Below are 23,441 nucleotides of genomic sequence, written 5' to 3' on the forward strand. Positions count from 1 at the left end.
AAATGGTAGGAAGATATACTACCTGCCCAGCGTACGGCAGTAGACGAGGCTGGGCACCATAACCAATCACAATGATTAGTAGCTACTAATCTTCTGACGATTAATACCGGAGCGTATATTAGAAACTCGTCGCGTCGTGATTAGTCGTACGCCATTGACTGGATACTGAACTCGCGCATCTTTCACATGTTACACCCACACCATTGGAAACTGCGATACGGCCCTCCTTTTCTTTTGGCTGCCTATCACGCCCTCTACTCTGGCTTTGGGCGAGAAGATGGCAATGCGCTACGGCCACTGGTCAGGATATTGTTGTTTCTTTTCTCACAATGTCCCTCTACACCGCATGACATGCGCCCCTCCTCCTGCCTGATCCTGCAAGAAGCAATTCATCGGATGCGTCGCATGGCTGATTCGAACCACATTATATTCGGGCCTTTTGATGAAAGCAGCGCGCTCTCCGCAAACAATGCCTAAATCAAGTTGACATCATATTGTCTTCGTCCTGGACTCCGAACGGTGCTGGTGACTGGTCTTTGCCTGCGTTTCACGATACTAGCGGCCTTCTGGCAGCCTTCTAGAATGCGTCCTTAGTAATTGTACTCGCCCTTGTCTACTTACGCGCTGCTCGAGTCGCTTGCGTTGCTCGAGTCGAGTAACCTCGCGCAACAGCCTCAATCTCCTCCCTTTTCCGTTTCAAACTACGGCAGACCATGTCATCATCCCGTCCTTGGCGAATTACCTTATCTGGGTAGTATCGCGAGTCGCGACATCTAAACGTACATGTAAACGGGATCAGACCAATATATCCTCAGGCCAGCACTAGCTATCGCGCGGCCTGTGCAAAAGGACAAAGCGCTATAGTTGATGCTCCTGCAAGAGCACACGTATCGCTTGGACCGCTTTCTACTTGGAGCGCTGGTCGCGACTACCGCACTCTATGCCCAACGCGTATAGCATGTAACAATACACCAAGCGAATCAAATGGGGGCAACGCAAGTCACTCCACAACACCTCCGAAACTTATTTCAGGTGGCTGGGAGATTGTGATTCCAAATTTTTTTTTACACTCCCTTCAACTCTGTTTCTTGCCACAATGCTGAGACTGTTGCATCCTCAGGATATGCAAAGATAGGCTCATCCAATGGTTGCGCATAGTCGCAAAAGTACGCGATACATTAGATGAATCGGACGACACCAAGCCTCGCGGAGGGCTATTTTTAAGGTTTCACCAAACGTTGACTGACATGTCGGAGAACGTTCTCAAACTTGCGTTTCACGATCGGGGAATGCATTGCCAGCCTAAGCAAAAAATCGCCTGACCCTCTGAAGAAAACAGCTTAGTGGTGGAAACTGGGATATTGCTGGTAGCAGCCCGGTATAGGTGACCTGGAACTTTGCTCGACTGGGTTCCCCTAACTATGTACAGGATCGAAAATCGCCCGATCTTTACTTCCGTCTGTACGAGAATCCCGTTGGGTATTCATCGGAAGTCACAACTGTCGTGTCCAACTGTATACAGGGTTGTTCCCCGGATGCGCGTCAAAAGACTTGAAGTAAATCTCGAGCGTGGTGCAATCATGGTCCCAAACAGAAGCAGACATAGATGCGCGTGACCTTTTTCATCCTGACGTGCTGTATGAACGGCTCGGTGAAAAGGGCATTTGGCAACGCGCGACAGTGACATATTCTTGGGGCTGTGAGGACTGCCTCCACGCGTAGCCTGTTAGGCTTCGAGGAACGTTGCTCCGTCTGCTCCATTCTCTTACACCTCAGGTGCCGAGACAAGATTATCATTAGGGCATTCGTGTCCATTTCTCAATGTACCCAGACCCTTCCATCTCCCCCGTCTCGAGTGTCCACAAAAACTAAACAGTCTCAACAGCATGATGGCTTTTAGATATGCAACGGTTCAACTCTAGTCTACGATCGACCCTTGTTGTCGGGTATACCAGTATGTGATAATTACCCAAAGCTGATTGTTTTTACCCTTTTCTTTTCTTTTCGCTTCCGCTCCCACCTGATATCCTTTACTATCTGCCCAGCCAAATGTACGCGTCACAACCCCCGCTCAAGTCGGCCCAGCCCGATTACGCGGAACTGAGTTTTACCAAGAAGATCAGCAAATCTGATGCTGTCATTCGGCCCTGCCGTGCAGTTCCGACGAGAGAGTCCTTGCGCCTGGACCCACTGTAAGATGTTAAGGATAGAACAGAGATAGAGAGAAAGAGAACGCGAAGGAAAAACAAGTGAAGCGAATGACACGCAAGTGTGCGGGGAAAGGACGACATGACTTGGACAATCTACGCGCAACCATTGGCTAGTATTTGTAGCAGCATGTTCCTGGTCAATGGTAATGCCCACCCAGCCAGCCAGGCGTCTAGGGGGGCCATAAACAAGGCATATTCGGCAGTCTTTTGTGGGGCACCCGACGACATCGACCCTCTCTTTTTTCAGCCCATCAGTCAGTTCTGTTTGTCTGACGCAAGCAAGTCCAAAAGTAAGTAATCAAAGCGAGCGGGCAAGCAATCAAGGAATCTTATTGTCATCTACGCCTGTTGAATAAGCTTCTCGAGGGCCATAGTAAGCAAATTTTGGCAGGTAAATCTAAGCTTCCTACAGCCATTCATCTTCCTTTCCCACTTTGTTGGGAATTGGATCTCGTCAGAGGGTTCTCGCTCCGTCGTGTCGAGCATGGGTGAGAGTGGGGGAGGGGAGGCTGGGGGTGGAAGGGGACGAGCCCGGCCTGTCTCGGGCCTGTTTCTGGTCTCCCCCCTGCCCTGTCAATGTCAATACCGGCAAGTGTGGGAATGGGCTTTTGCTTCCTTCCACCCCCAGTGCCCATCATCAGCAAGGCCCAAAGACCCAAGACCCAAGGTCCGGCTGGGCTATTGACCATAGACATGGGGGTGGTGGATGGGGGGAGGGGAAGGGGGGCATTATGGCACGATTTGACAGCTGATATCCGCCATGTCATCGGGCCTTATACCCCCGCCTTGAACAAGATAAACCTCGCTGACTTTCCCGGGCCATGTGCCGATCTTACAGCCTGGGTCTCAGTGGCTCAAAAATCATGGACAGCGAGGTTTGGGTTGGTATTGGGTAGGCTTTAGCCTGTGCTCCACCCCCGGCCCTCCCCTTTGTCCGGAGATTTACCCTATGCAGTAAGGGGGGCGGAAGGAAGGAAGCATGCATACCTATTACATACTAGCAACACTGTGTTTTGAACCAAAACACTTTTGTTGGCAAGTTAGTTCTCCGGTCTCGTTCAGAAACAGTAGGAACGCTCGATTCTGGCCCCTCAAACATCTCTATTTGATTACTCCTTACACACTAATAGGGAACTTGGAGTCTAGGTTTCTTGGCCTTGTAGCCGCCCAACAGATAGACATACATATGTGAATCAATCTAGGACTGCAGAATACGTGCATGTGATGTTTGTCTACTATCTAATCTGCCGATCAAAGCCAGACACTTGTGTGTAACTCTTCATCACAATCATGAATCCGTCATTCTAGTATACAAATGAACACTTCACCCTCAGCACGCACGCCCTATCCTCGCCCTTATTCAATACATAGTCACACGTATAGTATTATCACACAATTACCCAACATAAACAAACTTCACCTCCACCTGCCATATCAACCCATACCAGTCCCGAACCATCACCCCATAATCATCCCACTCACCCATCCAAACTTTCAAAACAACTAACCCGCATCCCCCGTCCCAACCTAGCACATTCCCACCTCAAACCAACCTGAAAAGCCCAAGACCAGAACCTCCTCCGCACTATCAACCCACCGTCTCCACCCCCCCCCCCCCCTCCCGTTTCCGCACAACCTTATCCCAATTCCCCTTTTTCTTTTCTCAACCTTCTGGGGTGGGGCGGGGGCTGGGATGGGACAGGTTTGATCCTTGTTTTTTTTTTCTGTGCCCATGGGTCCGGGACCTGGGGCCTTTTTGCTTACTTACCGTGTCAGTTCTTAGTTGCTGGGTTGTGGGAAAAGGGGGTGGGTGTGGATAGGATGGGCTTGTGGGAGAGATGAGGAGAAGATTAAAGTGTGTATGATTATGTGGGTATGTAGGTAGGTGGTGTTGTATATGGGGTAGATGTCTTGTAGTGGTTAGATACTACGGCATATCGAAGCGGAGATTTACTTGATGTTTGTGTTGAAAAAAGGAGTGAGTCTACGGTGAGGTGGGGGTTGAGGATCATCTTTTGAGTTTCTTCGTGATGCATTATACTTACTCGTTTAGTAGCGTCAGGTCTACGTGTTCTATACGCTGTATTCGGGATGTAAGTACAGAAGAATCCTATGTTGGATATGACTGATAGAGATGGATATCTGTCTATTCTACGTGTTTCAGGGTTTTTTATCTGATTAATTGGAGAATCTATGGGATTGTACAGTTCTGTCCCTTGGCTGGGAAAATTGTGTTCTAGAGGTGATACTGTATTTGCAGAATTAGATATAGAGATCTGCGTGATGGAATTTCTAACAATCTCTCCAACAGAACTGGATGGTTGATAGGTTCATATAAGAATAAATATCTAAGTAAACTTGAATGCACAGATACTATAGTATCTGGTATATATCGGATGTGGTTGTATGTACATATATCGTGGTCGCTGGTCTCGCTATATGTCTCATCGTACATTTATTTCACACTTCAGCTTGAAAAAAAAAAGAATCAACCATCAAAACACAGAATACAACAATGACAACGAAGGGAATTATTTCAAAGCACTTGAATTCAACCTACTTGTTCTACTAAAAAAAACAGGCAGAAATTACGTTCTTGTAAGGAATCGAAAACATCACACCATGTGCCTATCACAATCCATCTTATCATAGACAACTCATAAAATTCATACATCGACATATATAGCATCGCTTTTTTTTATCAACCCAAGAAAAAACCCTAACACCACATAAATGTACAATCACGCCTCCTTCTCTCCCTCAGGCTCTTCAAACTCCACCAACGCGGTACCCGCCTTACACAAATCGCCCTTGCCATGTACAATCCTCTTTACAATACCCTGACTTGGACTCCTAATCACGGTCTCCATCTTCATACTCTCGATCACGACAAGTGCCTGATCCTTCTTGACCTCCTGGCCCTCCTCAACCTCGACACGGAGAACCTTGCAGGGCATGGGAGCAAGAACGCTGTTGGCGACGTCCTTGACACCGAGAGCCTTTTTGGTCCACTCGGGCATGGCGAGTCGGAGGCGGTATTGGCGGCCAAGGTGGAAGAGCGTAATGCGGTCTTCGTCGCGGACAAAGGTTGTGGCGAGACGGGTGTGTGGGTAGAAGGAAGTTAGTGTATTGCTTGAAGGAGAAAAGGAAGATGTGACGTTGTTGTATGTTTTGTCGCCCACAGTAATGTCGAATTGCTGGGGACTTGTCTGGAGGATGGTGACTTTTGTTGCTTTGGCTTCGCCTTTACCGTCGGCTGGTGTTTCGACGAGGTTGAAGTCGCGCTGCTGGTAGGCGCTGCTGAAGCCGAAGCCGACAGCTGTCACAGGTGGTCCTGTCCATACGTCTCCTTTTGACGCGGAGATTTGCTGAAGAGTGAGACCTAGTGCGGCTTGACCGTAGACTTCGGGCGCTGGAGGCTCAGGGGTAAAGAGCTCGCTGTGATGCTTCTGGATATATCCCGTCTCTACGTTACCAGCGACAAAGTCTGGAGACACACACATACGCTTGATAAATTCGATGTTTGTAACGGGGCCAGCAACTTCGTACTCCTCGAGTGCAGCTCGCAGTTTTTGGATAGCTGCTTCGCGTGTAGGACCTTGGACGATGAGTTTGGCAATCATGGGGTCATAGTGCGAAGATACTTCGTCACCAGCGATGAATCCAGAGTCGATGCGCACGGTAGAGCTGGGTTGGGGTGTCTTGAGATGAAGCAAAAGTCCAGAGTCGGGGATGAAGTTCATGTCTGGGTTCTCGGCGTATATGCGCGCTTCAATGGCATGTCCTCTCTCCTTGATCCTCTGCTCGATTTGTTGCTGGGTAAGGGGCAGTTTTCCGCCCTCAGCAACGATGAGTTGCCACCTTACAAGATCTTCGCCAGTGACCATTTCAGTAACAGGATGCTCGACCTGCAGCCTGGTGTTCATTTCCATGAAGAAGAATTCACCCGTGTCGTTGTCGAAGATGAACTCGACAGTTCCTGCTCCTTCGTAGCCTACGGCAAGGGCTGCCTGCCTTGCCTTCTCCCAGATATCCTGCCTGACGGCCTCATCCAAGTGAGGGGCTGGTGATTCTTCAAGAATCTTCTGGTGTCGGCGTTGGATACTGCAATCTCTCTCACCCAATGCGACGCAGTTTCCATGCTTGTCGGCGAAGACTTGGATTTCAATGTGGCGCGGTGTGGTGATGTACTTCTCGACCAGCATGACTTCGTCTCCAAAGGAATTGCGCGCTTCTGACTTTGCAGAGGCCAGCTGATCAAGGAACTCGGACTCGTCCTTGACGATGCGCATGCCCTTGCCGCCTCCACCTTTGACGGCCTTGAGGAGCACGGGATAGCCGATGGTTGCTGCTTGTTCCTTGAGGTACTCTGGATCTTGGTTGGAGCCATGGTATCCGGGAATACAGGGTACGCCGGCTTTGGTCATGATGTCTTTGGACTCACTTGTGCATGTTAGCTAGCATGGTTATGCTGGATGGTCAGCACGCACCTCTTGCTTCCCATGGACTCGATTGCTTTCCATGGGGGACCGATGAAGGTCAAGCCCGCATCTGTACATTTTCTCGCAAAGGTCGGGTTCTCGCTCAACTATGTTGCCCATTAGTGTCATGCCATGTCGGTGTCTGAAGGGACGTACGAAGCCGTAACCCGGATGTATGCCCTGGCAGCCCTGCTCCTTTGCAATCTGTATTATGCGATCGCCGTCGAGATATGCAGAGGGGTCGCCGAGGTTGACGGCATAGGGCGAGCTGAGAGCATGCTGTGACCGGGCATCGGGGTCTGTGTAGAGGGTTGTGGTCCGGATGCCGTATTCTGATGCTGTGCGGCCGACTCGTCTAAGACCATGTCAGATGCGCTGCTTGCTCATCCACAGCATGAGGCTTACAATGCAATTTCTCCACGATTTGCTATGAGGACAGAGGTAAGCGACTTGGGTGTGGGCGCAGCGGTGGAATTGCAGCGGATGCCGTTGGGAGCAAGAAGCTGGCGCGAGAGGTGAGTAGACTTGCGAAAGGCACGCATGGTCACGAACGCAGTCTATGGAACAGAGGAGATGGACGGATTGATTGACTGGTAGACTGCTTGATTGACTGCACAGCTACAAAAAAGTAAAGCACATGCGGTGCTGAGCCATGGATATGTGCGAGGAGCCTCGGTGTCGTGTTAAGCCGCGTGGAGCCGGGCGACGTCAATACGCGGGGAAGAGGCACGCGCGAACGAGAGCGGGCAGTCGCACTCCACGCCAGCAACTCAATGGGGAAGGAGCGTGGGTGACGTGGGACAGCGCCAACCAGCTCATTGTTGCTTGTTGCTTGTTGCTTGTTGCTCGTCGCGCTGATGGTCCCCGTGCGCCTGAATGCGTCGTCTGCGCGCGCCCGCGTCATAGCCTCCACTTGCTCCGACTGCACTCTCGACAAGGACACGCCTCATCTCTACCCACCATGAGCGACTACGAAGATGAATATGACGACTACGATGCCGAATTCTTCTACGTCGAAGATGAGTACATGGCAGCCGACGACCTCGCAGAGCACGCCGTAGCCTCGCCCCCACCGGCCACATGCGGCGACGAAGACATGGAAGAAGACTGGGACCGCTTCGATTACTTCAACGATCTCGAGTACGCCTCCGACGGCTATGATGACACTAAATTCCAGCCACTCGACGTCAAGGGCGCAAAGGCGGGCTCCAAGAGGAAACGGCCAGTCCGCCGTCCACCCAGGAAGAGCAAGGCCGACACCAACACAAGTATGGGCGCGGAACCCGCTGCGCCAACTCACTCGCCCATTGTCTGGCGCTCTCAGGCAGACCGCGGCGTGAAACCCAAAGCACTCGAGGAAAACGCGGAGCCATATGCCCTGTTCAAGAACTGGCGCGAGAGGCTTGCCAACATACCAGAATGGGCAAAGGGGTCGCCGCCAACCTCACCAGGCGCACCGTCAATTTCATCAGAAAAAGGAAAGGGGAAAATGGCTTTTATTACAGAGCCCGCATCACCGCCCTACGACGAGGACGAAGAAGAGGGCCACGACGAGGCTATGAGTGAACAAGGACAAGGCATCTCTCAGGAGGCTCTTCTAGCAGCCCTGCAGCGTCAACTCGCTGCTGCCGGTGGTCCACTGAGCGGCATGGATCCCCAACAGCTGCTCGAGTTCGCCATGCGCATGGCCGCCGACCAAGACGCAGGCGACGACATTGCGGGCGAGATGGCCGACGCAATGCTCGAAGGCTCAGACGAAGAAGACGACGGCGACGCCGAGGAAAAGCTTCTCTCCTGGGTAGCCCAACAGCGCAATGGCAACAAAGAAGTCGCAGAAGCCGACTCCGTACCCACCGACGTAGCCCCCTCCAGCAAACGACTCCCCACGCCCCCTCCCTCAACCGCCACTCGCAACGTCTCCGCATCCCAAACAGACACCACCCCCTCCGTCCCCACTCCCACTAGCCAATCCACGGATTCAAAAATCCCAAAGCCCTCCCGTAAACGCAAAGCCGACGACGAGGACTCCACAGATGCTCCCATAAAAACAGCAAAGAAACGTTCGACGAGATCCTTTGATGCGCCCACAGCGGCTAGCCAGGCTAAAGCTGCGACGGCGAAACCTGCTACGAGATCGAGAACCGGTCGGCGGACCTGAGATTTGAGTATGAGCGAAATCCTGGTGTAAGGAATGGGACATGGCGGATCAACACATGGCTATATTCGATATGAAATATGGAAAAAAAAAAGAAGAACCTATGGCACAAATGCTCCGTATGGGATGGAGGAATACACGTAATGAGCCAGGAATTGATTATTATCATTCCGCTTTTTGTATTACCAGTTTTTTTTCCTTTTCTGTTTGCTTTCTGAGTTTAAGGATGTGCTGTTTTTGAGCAGCTTCACGTCACGATTGGGCGTTTGACGGATTTTTCCCTTCTGGGGGGTTTGGGAGAAGAGGAATGGGGGAAGGGAAGTGAGGGGGGCGCGGCGCTGTATTTAATTAGTTATACCCCCGTTATGCTCACCGTGATTTGAAATATGAAGCCACTGGGTTTGGCACTTTTGTTGCATATGAAAACATTTCAAGTCAAACGATAGCTCAAGGTGCATGCATCGATGATTTTCATCTGAAAAATACATCTTTGCCGAACCAGACAAAAACAAACCACATCACACAAGAACCATACGTGTACAATACAAGAGTGGTATTAAAAACGTTGCCAAAAAAGAATCACCCTAAAACTACAATCCACTTCACCTCCATCTCCATCTACAGTCTTACGCCCCCACTGCCGCCTGTTCACTACCCCTCGCACTCTCCTGCACCTCCTGCACGGGGGCCCTCTTCTCGCCAAAATTATGCAACCGCTCCCCAATCAAATAAACTTCATCGCGGACAACCAGCCTCCAGCGAACAAGCAACCTCACAACCGCCGACGAAGCCCACATAAGCACGATACTAAGGCCCACGGCGGGGAAACTGAAGCGCCAAACCTGATTCTTCGTCGCCTCGCTCGCACCACGGTATAGGACTCTTGTCGCGAAGAACGCTAGGCTAGATGGAATAGCAATAGCAGCGAGGAAGATGGCAAGGACGGGTATTACAAAGCATCTAGTCGCAATTCTCGCATTGGGATAAAGATACCCGTCACGCACGACGGCGGCAAAAGCGCGGGCGGGGCGGGAGTTGCGATTTGAGAAGATGAGTCTGGCGGCGAGGCGCGAGTACAAGAAGCCCAGAGTCCAGTCTTGAATGAGGTGCACTACGTGCGGTTCTTTGGGGCCGAGGTACGCGTGCAAGGGCATGAGGAAGTACAGTTCAAGGATGACGGCGAACAAAAAGGGGATGGCGAAGATGATGCTGGCCCACACGTATGAGAAGCGGAGGGCGCGGCCACCCACACGCGCTGTAGTGGCTGCGACTGTGCGCAGGGTAGACATGGGGTCTGGGAGACGTCTGTTGAGGGAAGATATGAATTTTGTGGCGTGGTAGCCCGAGTAGGCGATACTGGCTAAGGTGTAGACTCCGAGGGAGAAGGCGTGGATATCGTTCATTTCGACGGTTGGGGGGAGGAAGAGCGAGAAGAGGTAGCGGCCGAAGAGGAGAGGCAGGATGGTGACGCTGACTCCTGAAAGGCCCATGAAGATCCAGATTGTGACTACGAAGCAGAAGATGCGCAGGCGGAACCATGGCGGTATGAAAACCATGGATACAAGATCAGAGTTGTGCACACCTCCTTCGTTCTGACCGTCCTTACGCACATTGTTTCGATCCACTTCGACAAAGACAGGCTGACCCTTAGGAATGCGGGCTTGATCTGAAGATGGAGCACGCACATATCTGCCATCCTCGCCTTCCTGCTCCGGAACCTTGTCGCCGAAGAGGAAGTTTGAAAGGCGGAGGAAACCGGCGCACTTCTGGAAACACCACTTGTAGCTGGCGTGTACACCCTCACTAGGCTTGTAAAACTTGATAATTACTGGTGTGAGGAAGTTGTAAAAGAGGAGGTCAAGCGGGAACTCTAGCGACGGTGCTTCGGTTGTCCAGTGAATTGGCAGAACATTGGAAGTTGCCCGGCTCAGAGTCCAAACCACTCCTCCGAGACAAACAATGACTAGTGCACCGTAGACCAAAGCACTAAAGGCAATCTTGCGAAGCTGAGTCGTAACACTGCGCTCTAGAACGTCACGGACCGGGTGGAATGTAGGGTCATCTGGATCGCGGATGAAGTATAGGACACCCTTGCGCATGATCTTACGGCACATGGAGACGAAGAGTGCAAAGTGGAACATGTAGCAAGTGCCGATGAACCAGTGCACAAACCCAGATGTCCACGGACTTTCCCTAGCAAATTGCCACCGCGTGTACAGCGTAGCATTCTTGAAGAGAGGGAGCATAGCGAGGTCGAGGAGCAGGCCACAGTACAGTGGGAATACCAACATCTCGATGCTGATGATCAAGATTACCTTGAGCACACCACCAGCTTGCTGTAGAATGTCGGAAATGATGCGTTCAATTTTCTGTCCTTGCTGTGATGAGCTAAAGGGAGTACCGCGCTTGAGGTACACGGCACCAGCCAGGGCGAAGAACCCATAGCCAGCAAGAATGGCAATCAGGCGATCGCTGGCTGTCCAGTAGTCCATTGCAGTATACACAGAAGTCGTGTTGTGAGTCGAATCCATATCAAGGGTAATCTTATATGATTTGGAAGCCCATAGCCATGACAGCAAGGCGCCACCTCGTCCATATGCAGATGTAAAGGTGTTTGTGACGAGAGACGGCAAGTATCCGGCAACCCTTAACACAAGCTTGGGTAGCGAGTCTGCTGAAATTTCTTCAATGATTGCGTTTGCAAAAAAGCTGGTCTCGTTGAGCGCGAACGAAGTCGTATTTTGCAGGCTTCGCAAAGAAGCATGGGCATTGACTGAGAGTCGAAAAGAATCGGGTCCAGGCGATAGAGGCGACTCCATGATCGTCTTGCTGATACGAACCATGGAGCTCTCTGCAAGAGAATAAGCCGGTGTTGATATTGTGCGAAGTGGGCCCTCAACCGCTTCTGAAAGTTTGCCCCAGGAAAAGAATTTGACCAGACCAGATATGGCAGCAGAGCTCCAATATGTTGCGCCAGCCACGAAAAGTAGAGTGACATCAACAATCAAGTCTGTGATGGTGGCGACTGCTTGCAGAGGTAGCTTGATGAAGAGCGAGACGGGACTTCCCATGAAGAGAATGACAACCTTACCCCAAAGGTAGGGGAGCCAAACTGCACATGCCAGTGTTGCAGAAATCAGCACTGCGCTGAACAAGGCGTTCTGGAAAAGACCAACCAGAGGTCCTTGCATGCCAATGAGTTCAAGTATGCCCTCCAAGTCCTCTGCATCTTCAATCGCTTCCTGATCATTGACATCGATACCAGCCTGCGCAGCGGCAGCAGCTACCTCAGCATCCTGTGCAGGGGCGTTGCCGTGGTCTCGCGCCTCATTGCCCATAAATGGGACAAAGGGCGCCTCATCTGCCAAGTCACGAACAATGTGCTCCTCATTACCCCCCTCGTCAGCTGCCTGGGCTGCAGGCGCCACATCTCCAAACATCCAGTCCAATACGCGATTTACTGGGTTTCCTGGGGCTTGAGGGTCTGCGGGCTGGACAGGGTTTACAGGTGCAGGGGGCTCATTTTGATGTTCCTCGTCCTCCTCAGCCTCGGTTTCTTCATCTGCGGTCAAATTGTGCGCGGGGTGGCTGGCATCAAACTCTACTTCAATAGTGGTATTCACCGTAACACCATTGTTCGAATCAGCGGTAGTGCTTTTAGACGATGAAGCAGATTCGTGTGATGTGTCTTCATTCGATGCTTCTTCGTCACCATAGTCAACAGCTTTGGCTTTTCCCTTGTCGTGTGCATGCTCTCTTTCCAGCGCTTGGTCAGAGTCATCCCCCACAACATTAGGAACCTGTTGCCAACTTCCGCTACTATGGTCACTATGCTGCTCGTGATCTGATACACTCCCACGCTCTTGAGCTGGCTGTCGGTCTCCAGCGCCATTTCCCCAAGAACTGGGTACCTCGTTCGCATCGCCAGTGGCTGGTTCCGACGCTTGTGGCAGGTTCTCGAACGACCAAGTGTTGGCCTCTTCTAGGCTGCGACGAATCTCTGTAGCAATAAACGAGCGGTCGCGTGCTGGCATGTTTGGCCTTGACCAGGACGCAGACGAATCAGAATCTGCTGCATCTGGTGTGGAGCTTGAGGGCAGGGGAAGTGAGGAAGTGCGTGCGGGAAACGTTGAGCTACTGGCTTCTGCATCATCATCCTCAGCCTGGTTGGCAGACTCTCCAGCACTCATCGCTTGGCGAAGAGACTCTTGAAGATTTTGAGCAGTCGCATCATCTTGGTTGAAGATATCGGCAAGGCCATTGGCCGATTCTGATTGCAAGATTGCTCGAACGTCATCTGACAAACCTTCGCGTACTAATCTTCGGACCAAGTCATCACGCTCCCTGCGGAGCGAAGAAGACCGACGCACCCGGCGTATTGTGGGATCTGGGGCATCATGCTCTTCGGCTTGGGCGTTGTTGTTGGTGAAACCTGGTTCGTCTTCATCATGGTCATGCAGCTCGTGAGCGTCTTGAGCGACCTCGGCATGCAGAGCGTCTAGAGCATCGTCCAGCTCATCTTCATCAACCGCAACGTCCTCAACATGAGCATCGTCGTCAAAGATTGCGCCCTGTTGTGCAGCAGCATTGTCGCCAAGAGCAACCATGTTGATTACCGGTTGCTGCTGGACAACCCATTCTCGAATGAGAAATACCAAGATGAACGCGACTACTACAAGCAGAGTGATGATTTGACCTTCAATTACATCGATGATAAAGCGGTTGGCCGATTGGGATTGGAACCAATTGAAGAAAGGGACGTCGGAGAGTAACGAAGGGCTACGGACACCGAGGGGACTTGACGTGATATTCGATGCCGTAATATTCTTGTCATAGACGGACAAGAAACTTGATTGGTCACTTTGGGGCAGCTGAAGGAATGGATACGGGGCGCCAATAAAGAGGCGTTCTGCAAACCTCCAGAGCATGGACTGGGGAGTGGTTTTGTTGTTGGGTGTGAGGGATACGGATGCTAGGGAGCTGGCATTGTTCCTGGTATTGGCATTTTCAACTGCAGCCCGGATCGTGCTTTGTTCACTAGGGGAGAATCGGTGCATGTCCGGTGTCTCGGCCATGTCTATGAATATTTCTCGCGACCAGCCGCCATCGCCGACCCAGAAGAGGCTGCGCCAGACTACGCGCATGCACCAGGGAAGCAGGAACAGCCACACGGCGCCTACGAGGACACCACGACACCAGGTGACAAACATGTTGAAGACGTGGAGGGTGGCGCGGTGGATGAACACCGTCGTAGGTATGCGGTTGGGCATGTTTGGGTGGTATAACTTGGTGAAGCGAAAGGACGTCTTGCACAGCTCGCAGTGCTTCTTCTGCGTGTGCGAGAGCCACTCCATCAGACACTCCTGGTGGACATATCGTATGCTGCCACTGCATTTGCAGGGGAAGAAGAGAGGTTCTTCGGCAGTGCCCTCTCCACGGCAAATTCGGCAGGTATCGGCTTCATCTCTGTCGAATGTTCGTGTGTCGGGCGAGTCGGGGGCATCGTCGAACGGCCCCGCATTCAGAGGCGCGGCATCGGTGGCCATTGTTGGGTGGTATTAAAAGGTGTATAGGGGGTATAGGAGGGCGAAGTGAAGTCGTCGGGGCAGAGCGCTTTCAGGCAGGAGCCGTAGAGTGGGATATCTCAAGTAGTCATCGGGACTAAAGTGACGGAGAATAGTTTCTGAGTGCGTCGCGTGCCGGTACGCGGTGGAGTAGCAGGGCAAGGCTCGGCTTGTGGAAGCAAGCAGAATATGACAAGAAATATACAGACAGACAGAAAAGGGAATGGTGTACGAAGGGGGTATGATAGGGTGGGTGATGGAAGGCGCCAGAGTGGTGAAGGCGGCGGCGGAGGACACCGGGCGGAAGTGGTGATGTCGCCGCCGGACCCTTGGAAACAGGCTTGGCACATAAACCCCCGGCCACCACAACGGCTATGTATGTAAGTACACTACGCTACCTTAGTGCCTGGTGGGATACTCTATTCTATTACTGCACACACTACGTACATTTCTGACAAACAAGCATGGGGTCTTGTTCTGGCCCGGCTCTTAAAAGTAGCCATGCTGTGACGAAACATCGGCTGTTGGCACACGCAAACGGCCCATTTTCTCGGTGCACTACGAGCGTGGGCGTTACAGAGCTCGCAGAAGGAACAGCAGCAGGGGCAACCTGAGGCACTCGCACCCCCAGCTCCATCTCTGCCGTCGCGACACAGATACACATACATATGTACTCGTGTCCGCTGTCGTCCTGTCACGTATCACAATAACACCTGTTGCCACAATCAGCCTTGCATGTCCAAATCCTGATCTTGTTCTGTCTCTCTTCCTGCGCCCGCACGTGCAAATTACATCACTGCTGCAGCTCGGTTGTGCTGCACCCCCAACGCTAAACAGACAGGTTACGTTGAGCGGCCATCAGCTCCATTCTCCCTCTATCTACAATCCACCAAGCTGCACATTTCTGCTCCGTTTGGTGAGCAGCCTGACTCGCCTGCGCTGCTGCAAATTGGCTGATTCGTATTGTCCAGAAGCCGCTCCGCTCCATCGTCGACTACACGCGAGCATGGCCGCCCAGGCCAACGGAAGGGCAAAAAAGTCCAAAACCTCGCCAAATGGCAGTGCCAATGGCTCCACCGTCGTATCTGCCAATGCAAAGGCGAAGAATAATGCAGACCAGGCCCGCTCAGCCCGCTCAAGAAAGCCCCGACGGACTCTGATGGGAGCCTTTACGAGCATGATAGCACGGCTGACAACGTGGTACCTCATCATCACCTTGCTGTTCCGCTGCCCCAAGTCCATCACCCAGCTGCACGATGACTCTCCCCGCGTGTGCAAGCCATACCTCCAGACTCGGGACTTCGCCGCGCCCTATCTCGACCCCTACTACGAGACCTATGTCGTCCCCCAGCTCGACAAGGTCAAGCCCTACACAACGCCCGCCATCGCCTTTGCACAGGAGCAATACGCAACACACGGTGCACACAGGGTCGAGCTTGCGAGGAAGTATGCAGAAGCTCAATACGAAAAGTCCATTCGTCCTCAGCTGCAGAGCGCTCAGGAACAGGCCTGGGCACAGTACGACGTCCACCTGGGTCCGCACGTCAAGAAGGCGACCGACGCCATTGCCCCCCACTACAACGACCTCAAAGTCAGCTCGGAGGAAATCTACCACCATACCCTCTTCCCAGCTTATGAGCGTTCTCTTCCATACCTCAAACAGGGACATGCCTATGGCCACCACGCCCTCGTTGATATCGTCTGGCCCCACCTTCGCACTGCCCAAGAAACAGCCTGGACTTTTATCCAGCGCAGCGTCTGGCCCCAAATACGCATCCTGTACGGCGACAATGTTGAGCCCCAGCTAGTCCGCATCTCCGAGCGGCTAGGCCGCTACAAAGACCAGCAAAAGATGGAGTCTGCCATGTCTGCTGCTGGTTCGCAGGCGGCTACCTCTGTGGAATCTAGCAAGCATGCCCCCACCACGGCCAGCTCTTTCGCTTCTGTTGCCTCTCCCGGCTCCACCGAAGGGTCTGGCTGGGGTGTCCTTGACGACTTCTTTGGCAGCGAATCTGCGAGTACAGCCTCAAAGGAACTTGAACCAAAATCTTCAGCTAGCGTTGTCCCTTCTGCGCCTAAGCTCACCAAGGCCGAACTGCAGGAGAAGCTTAACAACGATCTCCGCCAGTGGCAGGATAAATTTACTGCCGCCGCAGACAAGGGTGCCGAAGATCTCGAAGTACGCGTAGAGGAAATCACGAATCACAAGATCAATGATGCTGTCAACGGCCAGGGCAAGGCCCTGCTCATCAAACTTGAGGAGACTGCTGATGCAACCATTACCAAGCTCAAGAGCTACATCAAAAAAACTGTTGCCTCTCTCCCTGAAGACGCCTCAGAAGCCGACCTAGAGGCTGCATACGATGATTGCAGTAAAAAGACCCGTGAATTCGGCCTTACGGTCAAGGAACGCGCCCAAGATATCCGTGATTGGAAGGTGTCGTATGACCAAGAGACCGACAATCTAGTGAGAGCTGCAGTAAGAAGTACTGTTGAGGTTCTAGAAAAGATCCATAGCCTTGGCCTTCAAGAGGTTGGCATGCGATGGGTATGCTGTGGCCCCAAGAAGTTAACTCCCTGACGAACTCCGCTGACAAAACATCGTAGGCATGGACTGATGGCGTCACATACCAAGACTGGCAAAACTATCACAAGTTGAAAAACACGCTCATTGAATGGGAGAGTGAAGTTGAGGCTGTTGGGTCAAGACATGACGGTCTTCGTGTTGCTCACGAGGAAGCTAAGAAGCTCGAGGACAAGGCCATGAAAATTGCATCGGACATGGTCGCGGAGTTGGTTCGCCTAAAGGACGTTTCCAAGTCAAAGATTTGGGCTGGTGATGCCAGCGATAATTTCTCCGACAAAATCTTTGCGCCTCGCATCCGAAATGCTGCCCAACAGGTCATGGAGAATGCTGAAATGGCATCAAGCTATGTTTCTGAAGCTATTCAAGGCAGCTCCACCCCACTCAGTGAGAGCATCGCCTCTTCTGCCGCAGAAATGTACTCGGATGCATCCTCTCAAATATCTGAGGCTATCCAGGGCAGCTCAACACCGCTTGCGGAAAGCGTTGCATCCTCTGCCAAGGAAGCAGCATCCGAGGCATCATCCCAAGCTGCTGAAGCAGTTGAAGCAGCCTCAACCGCACTCGCTGAGAATGTAATAGCGCCTGTAGGGGATGCAGCGGCACAAGCGTCCTCTGGAGTCTCTGAGGCTGTCTACGGTACACCATCATCCGAAAGTGTGCTATCTCAGGCCTCTTCTGTAGCCTCACAGGTAGTCGAGGAGGTTTCTGCAAAGGCTTCTGAAGCCTATGAGGCGCCAAAGAAGGTGTTTGGGGGTGCCAATGCCCAGATTCTTGCTGAGGCCAAGCAGGTCGTATTTGATCAACCTCTTGACGACGACGATGAAGATGACACATACTCTGAAAAGGCACAGGGAGTATTGGCGGATACGGGAGACCGAGCTGCTCAGTTGAGTCGTGCGGTCAGCGAAGCGCTTTTGGGACCATCAAAGACGCAAGGCAGCATCGAATCAGCCTCGTCGATTGCAAGCGAACAATACGCCAAGGCACTCGCCGCTGCCTCAAGCGTGCTATATGGAACTGAGAAGCCCGCTGTTGAGAAAGCTACTAGCGTCGCTGCCGACAAGTATGCGCAGGCTGTTACCGCAGCATCATACGCCATCTTCGGCACGCCAGCTCCTACTGCTGTCATTCAGACAATTCATATCGAGGCGAGCTCACGCTACAACGATGCTGTCAGCGCTGCGAGCAAACAGTTTGAAAATGCCAAGGCTCAATTGTCCATGCTGATTTCGGGCGAGCCCCAACCTGCACACCAGACGATGCTCTCATACATCGAGAAAGCCTATTCCGATTCTGTTGCAGCAGCGAGTGAGCGTTTGTCAAACGCTGTGCAGTATACCCAGTCCGTAAAGAACTACGCAGTTGGCCCGCAACAGGGGTACTTTGAGTCAGTTTCCTCCATTGCTGCGTCCCGGCTCTCGGAAGGTCTGAGTCAAGCATCCGCCCAATTCCTTCCCCAGTCGACTGGTGTTGCTGATGGTGCTCGACGACAGTACTACGAGGCTATCGGCCTTGCGCACGCTCGGTACTCTGAATTCGTTGACGCCGCTTCAAGTGCTGTCAACGGCCCCCAACAAGGCACTGTGGAGTCTCTGGCTTCAGTTGCTTCGGCCTCGGCTGCTTCTGCTGCTTCCTATATCTCCGATTCAGCGGAGTCAGCCGCCTCGCAAATCAGCTCCAGTATCATCGGTTCGGAGACACCCTTGACAGAGTCTGTCGCATCGCAAGCCAGCAAGAACTGGGAGGCGCTGATTTCACAAGCAAGCAACCAAGTCTATGGCCAACCCACGCCCTGGGCACAGTCTATTTACTCCCAAGCCGGTGCATATGGCGCACAGGCTACTGAGGCTGCTGCTAAGCAATACGCTGATGTTCAGGCTCTGATTTCCGAACTTGTAGTTGGCAAGGAACCCGATTTCACGGAAAGCGTCATGAGCCGTTTTGCTTCGGCATACTCTACAGATCTACCCGCGGCTATCGCGTCTGCCCAATCGTATGCTGGCGATAGCTACGATGCGGTGACTGATGCAGCTGCTGATGCATACGCCTCTGCTACTTCTGTTGTTGGCGCAATCTTTACACCTCCAGCTGTTATCGAGGACGTACTGAGTCAGGCCAGCGCTTCTTTGGATCTGGCTGTCGAAAGCGCATCTATTGCTCTGTATGGAACGCCCAAGGGTGCCGCTGAACAAGCTAGCGAGTCCGTGGCCAGCGTATACTCATCTATTCAATCTCAAGTCAGCGCCAAGGTCTACGGAACCCAGGCAGCTCAAGACAGCTTCTCAGCGGCCGCACTTTCTGCGCAAGCGGCTATTAGCGAGGCCATCTTTGGTACCCCTACCGCGGGTGATTATGTGGCTTCAGTCACTAGCGGTGCTGGCGAAGTATACAGCTCACTGTCCTCTGCCGCCAGCTCAGTAGTGTATGGCCCCGAGCAAGGAGCCATGGAGAGCGCCAACCGTCGCATTTCCGACGCCGTTGCTGCTGCCAACAGCCGTATTTCAGAGATGTACGCCGCCGCCTCTGCAAGTGCCGAGGACGCAGCCAGCAGTCTATCCAGTGCGGCCACCAAGGTGACAAAAGCCACAAAGGATGAGTTGTGAGGTGTCACCTTGGCATGGTAGCCTTGCAGTAGCTCGACAAGATCGACATTTACACAGTGGAATGAATGAAGAGATGAAGAAGTGCGTTGTATGGGGAGGAGATTTTCTTTTTTCTTTTTTGCGGAGCTCTAAGCACCCTCGAGGGTAGTGGTAAAGCACTCACACGTTACCTACTACACTTTCGCTATGACACGACATGAATTGTACCATCTATATCTATCCCATTTTTCCTAAATTGTTCCTAGATGGACAAATGGCCTGCAAGTAAGGAAGAGAGAAAGACAAGGGTTCAGTTGATCTGGACCAGTAGGGAGTAAGCTTGGGAACTTGGGAAACTCGGTAGTAATGCTTATATCATGTAACCTATGAAGAGAGCCCCAAAATACGGATTATTCTAGTTATGCTTTTTCTCTCTTTTTTTCTTGGTCTCTAATTGAGTAAGGGAGGGAAGGAGGGGGGGTTCAATAGAATGATATATACCCTTTTTTTCTCTATTTCAATCTCCATGTCTTGATTCGTCTAGGAACATAGTGAAAAAGAAAAGAAAACACAACACTTTGGCATGAGAAACAAATTCCATCTGTGGTTGTTTCAATCTGATTTGATTCATTGTTATTGGATTGACTACATACAATACACGTACACATGATGAAAACGTGCTTAATACTTCATATTCGTTGTTCCCATTTGGACATCCCAATCGTACCGACATTAACGGGGGGTATTTTCCACCAACATTCCATCATCCACCTCTTCTTCTTTTCTCTCTCGAAAAGAAAAGCAAACCAGACCTAAAAAAAAGGAACAATCAATCGTAAGAAAGAGATGAAGGAGGAAGAAAAAAGAAGAAAAGTCGCTTCATGCCAAACGCCAAAAAACACCTATGCATGTTCCTCTCCAGCTGAACTTGGCAGTGATTGTTGAGGAGCTTTAATCACTATCGCTCAAACTATCCCTTCGGCCTACAGCCCTTACACCACCGCGACGATACCCATCCATAACGTCCCTACCGCCCCTCTCACGGCGATTTGTTGGCACACCGACCTGCGAGACGCTTTCCATGGGGTGCACGCTACCAGCCTGACTCAGACCGGGGATATGGCACGGATAGCTCATGTGGCCGTGCGAATCTCCATTCGCAGTGGTGAAGATATCCGAGGAAGGAGGCGCAGGACGCGAGGAGCGGTGCTGTCTCCTTGACGACTCGGAGGGGGGGCGGGAGCGGGATCCAGAGGGGCGGGGGCGAGATGAGGAGGATGGGCGGGCGGAGCGCGAGGAGCGGTCGCCGCGGTCTGTAGAGGGGCGGGCGGAACGGGAGCGGGGGGCGTGCTTGTTGGGGTCTGTGTAGAGGGAGGGATCGGCGTTGGGGCGGTAGTCGGAGTAGTAGCTTGATTCTGTGACTTCGGTGGGGGCAGTGCGCGAGGATTTTGCAGGGGCTTTGGCGGGGGGAGAGTCTGGGTCGTTGGTGTTGACGCCCGTGTAGACGGTTTCGGTGTCGTCGCCGGTGGTGAAGGAGTAGGCTGCTGAGGGAGGTGCACGGCGGGGACCGTTGGGGCCCTTGCTGGTTCTGGTGGGAGCGCGGGTTGGGGTGGTGTCAACGACAGAGGGAGCGGTGTACTCGGTGTAGGCGCGTGTGTACTCGGATTCAGCTGGGTGGTACTCGATCATGGGGCGGCTGACTTCGGCCATCTCGGGGGCTTCAGAGGGTGCACTGTTCTTCCTGGATCGCTTTTGCTCGTCCTTGAGGCGTTTGGCTTCGGCTTTCTGTTCTTCCTTACGGGCTTTGGCTTCGGCAGCTTCCTTCTTTGCGGCTTCCTTTTCAGCGGCCTTGGCCTTGCGCATGCGTTCCTTTGCTCGTTGCTCTTTGGCCTTGGCCTCCTTCTTGGGATCCTTTGGTTCTTTCAGTTCTTTTGGTTCTTTCTTGACGAGGGGGACGTTGCTGGAGACTTGGGAGCCGCCGACTTCAGAAGGTTGAGAGCCAGAGTAGTCGGTGTACTTGCCATCGCCGACACGGTTCAGACCACCAACACGGGCAGCCTTCTCCTCGCGGTACTGACGGAGCTCAGGGTCGTTGTAGTCATTGGTGTGGTTGCGGCGGTGCTTCTTCTTGTGCTTGCGTCCGTCACCGCCACGAAGGCCGGCCTCGCCCTTTTCAGCGTCGGCATAGGTGCTTGAAGTGACGGTAGTGCCACTCTCATCCGTGTAACCAAGATCGCTCTGAGCACCAAAGTAGCTGCCACCGTGAACAACACTGCCACCACCGAGTCTGGTGCTCTTGGTAGCGTTGGAGAGAGTCTTGCCGTCGGGTCCCTTGCGTCGCAGCACTGTAGATTTGTAGTCTTCCCAGTCACCCTCACGCCATTTGAAGCCGCCGTTCTTGGCCCAGAAGAAGAACCAAATGGCCATAAAGGCCATTCCAATGCCAATGATAGCGAACAGGGCCTGGAAGCCAGGACCGGCGAGATCGAGCGGTGGCTTTGCTCCAGCCGAAGCAAGTTGCCTGTACGGGTCTTCACGCTTGGCCAGAGACTTTGCTTGCTGCAAAGCATTCATAGCCATGGGAGAGAGTGCATTGGCAGCAATCTCGGGATGGGGCGCCATGGTGGGCGAGCGGGTAGTGTTTGTGTTCTCACCGATACAAGGTGGGTTGTGTCGGACTTGAAAACAGCGAGTGCAACTAGCAACAAAACAGTCAGGTTGATGTTCTAGCAGAAAATAAGGATGGGTAAGTTTTTGTGGTTATGGGGGTTAGGAGAGGAGCAGTCTTCTCCAGGGACTTTTGGTTTGGCTGGAGAGGCCAGTAGTCGAGTGGCTGGAGAGGGCAAATGCAGGTGGTTAGGAGGAGGCTGGGGAAGCGAGCCGACGTCACGCCTCGCCCAAACAAACCGTTGATGCAGCAACAGCACGTTCCCTGCCACACCACTGCCACGCGGCAACCAGTAATTGATGAGAAGAGAACGCCTAGACTGCAGTATCCAGGTACCATCCCGATGCACTGCGCCAATCATAGTTGTAGCTAATGCAGCGGTCGGCTTTGTCGTTGTCACCAGCGACCGCTCTTTCGCAGCGGGTGCGGGTACCACGGCGGCCCATGGCACCCTGCAGTACTGCAAGGTCCCTCGCGGCAGCCTTAGATCTTCCTCTGCCCAACATTTTTTATTTTTGCTACCATGGATTTGCAATGGTTTGTATTGGCTGGTATGGGCAATCTGAAGTGGCTAGATATAGTATGTTTAGTCAATCAAGCAGGAATCAAGAAAGCGTCTTTGGCGCTAAAGCTTGAAAACTGCTTCCTGCGTCTCAGAATGTCGAAGAAAGATTGCGTTTAATACTAGAATAGTCTTCCATGTTTAGGAGTTACTTTTGGTTTTGGAGAGATTCGGAATGGATTTATTCCGTCTCATATGAACAGATGCGAAGCCCTGCAGAAGGAGTTCAGGGTCTTGGCGTATTTCATCACGGCTTGCCCTCCACCTGAATCAAGTCAGTAACCATGCGCAAGGCTAATTGCATGTTGACATGTGTATTCCGTCATCTGTTAACCTGAGAACGATATTCTGCTCATCTGTTCTTGAGAGGTTCTCTTTATCTCCCTAGAAATGTAGATTCTAGATTTTGACATGTTTCAAGGCGTAGGGCGTGCGGCTAGTCGTTCAACGGCTTGGTTCACAATCGAAATTCGAATGTGCTCGAACATCAGTCATCTTTGATAAATATAAATTATCCTGAGATTGTACATGTGTTAAAACAAGAGCAATCACTTAGCTCTTTAGGTATCTTCAAAAATGGCTACGCAAACGGAGGAGACTATGACCGAGGTCCTCGAGCTTCACCAACGGCC

The 23,441-nt window shown here is 52.3% G+C and overlaps 5 protein-coding genes across 5 annotated transcripts; 2 read left to right on the forward strand and 3 right to left on the reverse strand.

Annotated features, from left to right (window-relative positions):
• Window positions 1-4,822: 4,822 nt before the first annotated feature.
• On the reverse strand, window positions 4,823-7,346 carry COCSADRAFT_144039 (uncharacterized protein). Its single transcript, XM_007702563.1, has 4 exons — window positions 7,097-7,346; window positions 6,848-7,046; window positions 6,701-6,798; window positions 4,823-6,653 (listed from the first exon to the last, which is right to left on the reverse strand). The coding sequence occupies exons 1-4, from the start codon at window positions 7,231-7,233 to the stop codon at window positions 4,952-4,954; spliced, it is 2,136 nt and encodes a 711-aa protein (XP_007700753.1). The 5' UTR covers window positions 7,234-7,346; the 3' UTR covers window positions 4,823-4,951.
• Window positions 7,347-7,670: 324 nt separating this feature from the next.
• Window positions 7,671-8,843, forward strand: COCSADRAFT_55083 (uncharacterized protein; the record flags this gene model as incomplete). The annotated part of the gene is made up of 1 exon (XM_007702310.1): window positions 7,671-8,843. A coding segment is annotated over one exon (1,173 nt), but the record flags the coding sequence as incomplete, so codon positions are not given.
• A 629-nt stretch (window positions 8,844-9,472) lies between these two features.
• COCSADRAFT_91768 (uncharacterized protein) lies at window positions 9,473-14,392 on the reverse strand (the record flags this gene model as incomplete). The annotated part of the gene is made up of 2 exons (XM_007702564.1): window positions 9,473-13,161; window positions 13,279-14,392. 2 exons carry the CDS (start codon window positions 14,390-14,392, stop codon window positions 9,473-9,475), a joined length of 4,803 nt encoding a protein of 1,600 aa, XP_007700754.1.
• Window positions 14,393-15,298: 906 nt separating this feature from the next.
• COCSADRAFT_144048 (uncharacterized protein) lies at window positions 15,299-20,083 on the forward strand. The gene is made up of 2 exons (XM_007702565.1): window positions 15,299-16,958; window positions 17,018-20,083. The coding sequence occupies exons 1-2, from the start codon at window positions 15,417-15,419 to the stop codon at window positions 19,598-19,600; spliced, it is 4,125 nt and encodes a 1,374-aa protein (XP_007700755.1). The 5' UTR covers window positions 15,299-15,416; the 3' UTR covers window positions 19,601-20,083.
• A 76-nt stretch (window positions 20,084-20,159) lies between these two features.
• On the reverse strand, window positions 20,160-22,420 carry COCSADRAFT_118937 (uncharacterized protein). Its single transcript, XM_007702566.1, has one exon. The coding sequence runs from the start codon at window positions 22,199-22,201 to the stop codon at window positions 20,531-20,533; it is 1,671 nt and encodes a 556-aa protein (XP_007700756.1). The 5' UTR covers window positions 22,202-22,420; the 3' UTR covers window positions 20,160-20,530.
• Between the last annotated feature and the right edge of the window lie 1,021 nt (window positions 22,421-23,441).

Source organism: Bipolaris sorokiniana (genome assembly GCF_000338995.1).
Source record: "Bipolaris sorokiniana ND90Pr unplaced genomic scaffold COCSAscaffold_8, whole genome shotgun sequence".
Taxonomy (NCBI): Eukaryota; Fungi; Ascomycota; class Dothideomycetes; order Pleosporales; family Pleosporaceae; genus Bipolaris; species Bipolaris sorokiniana.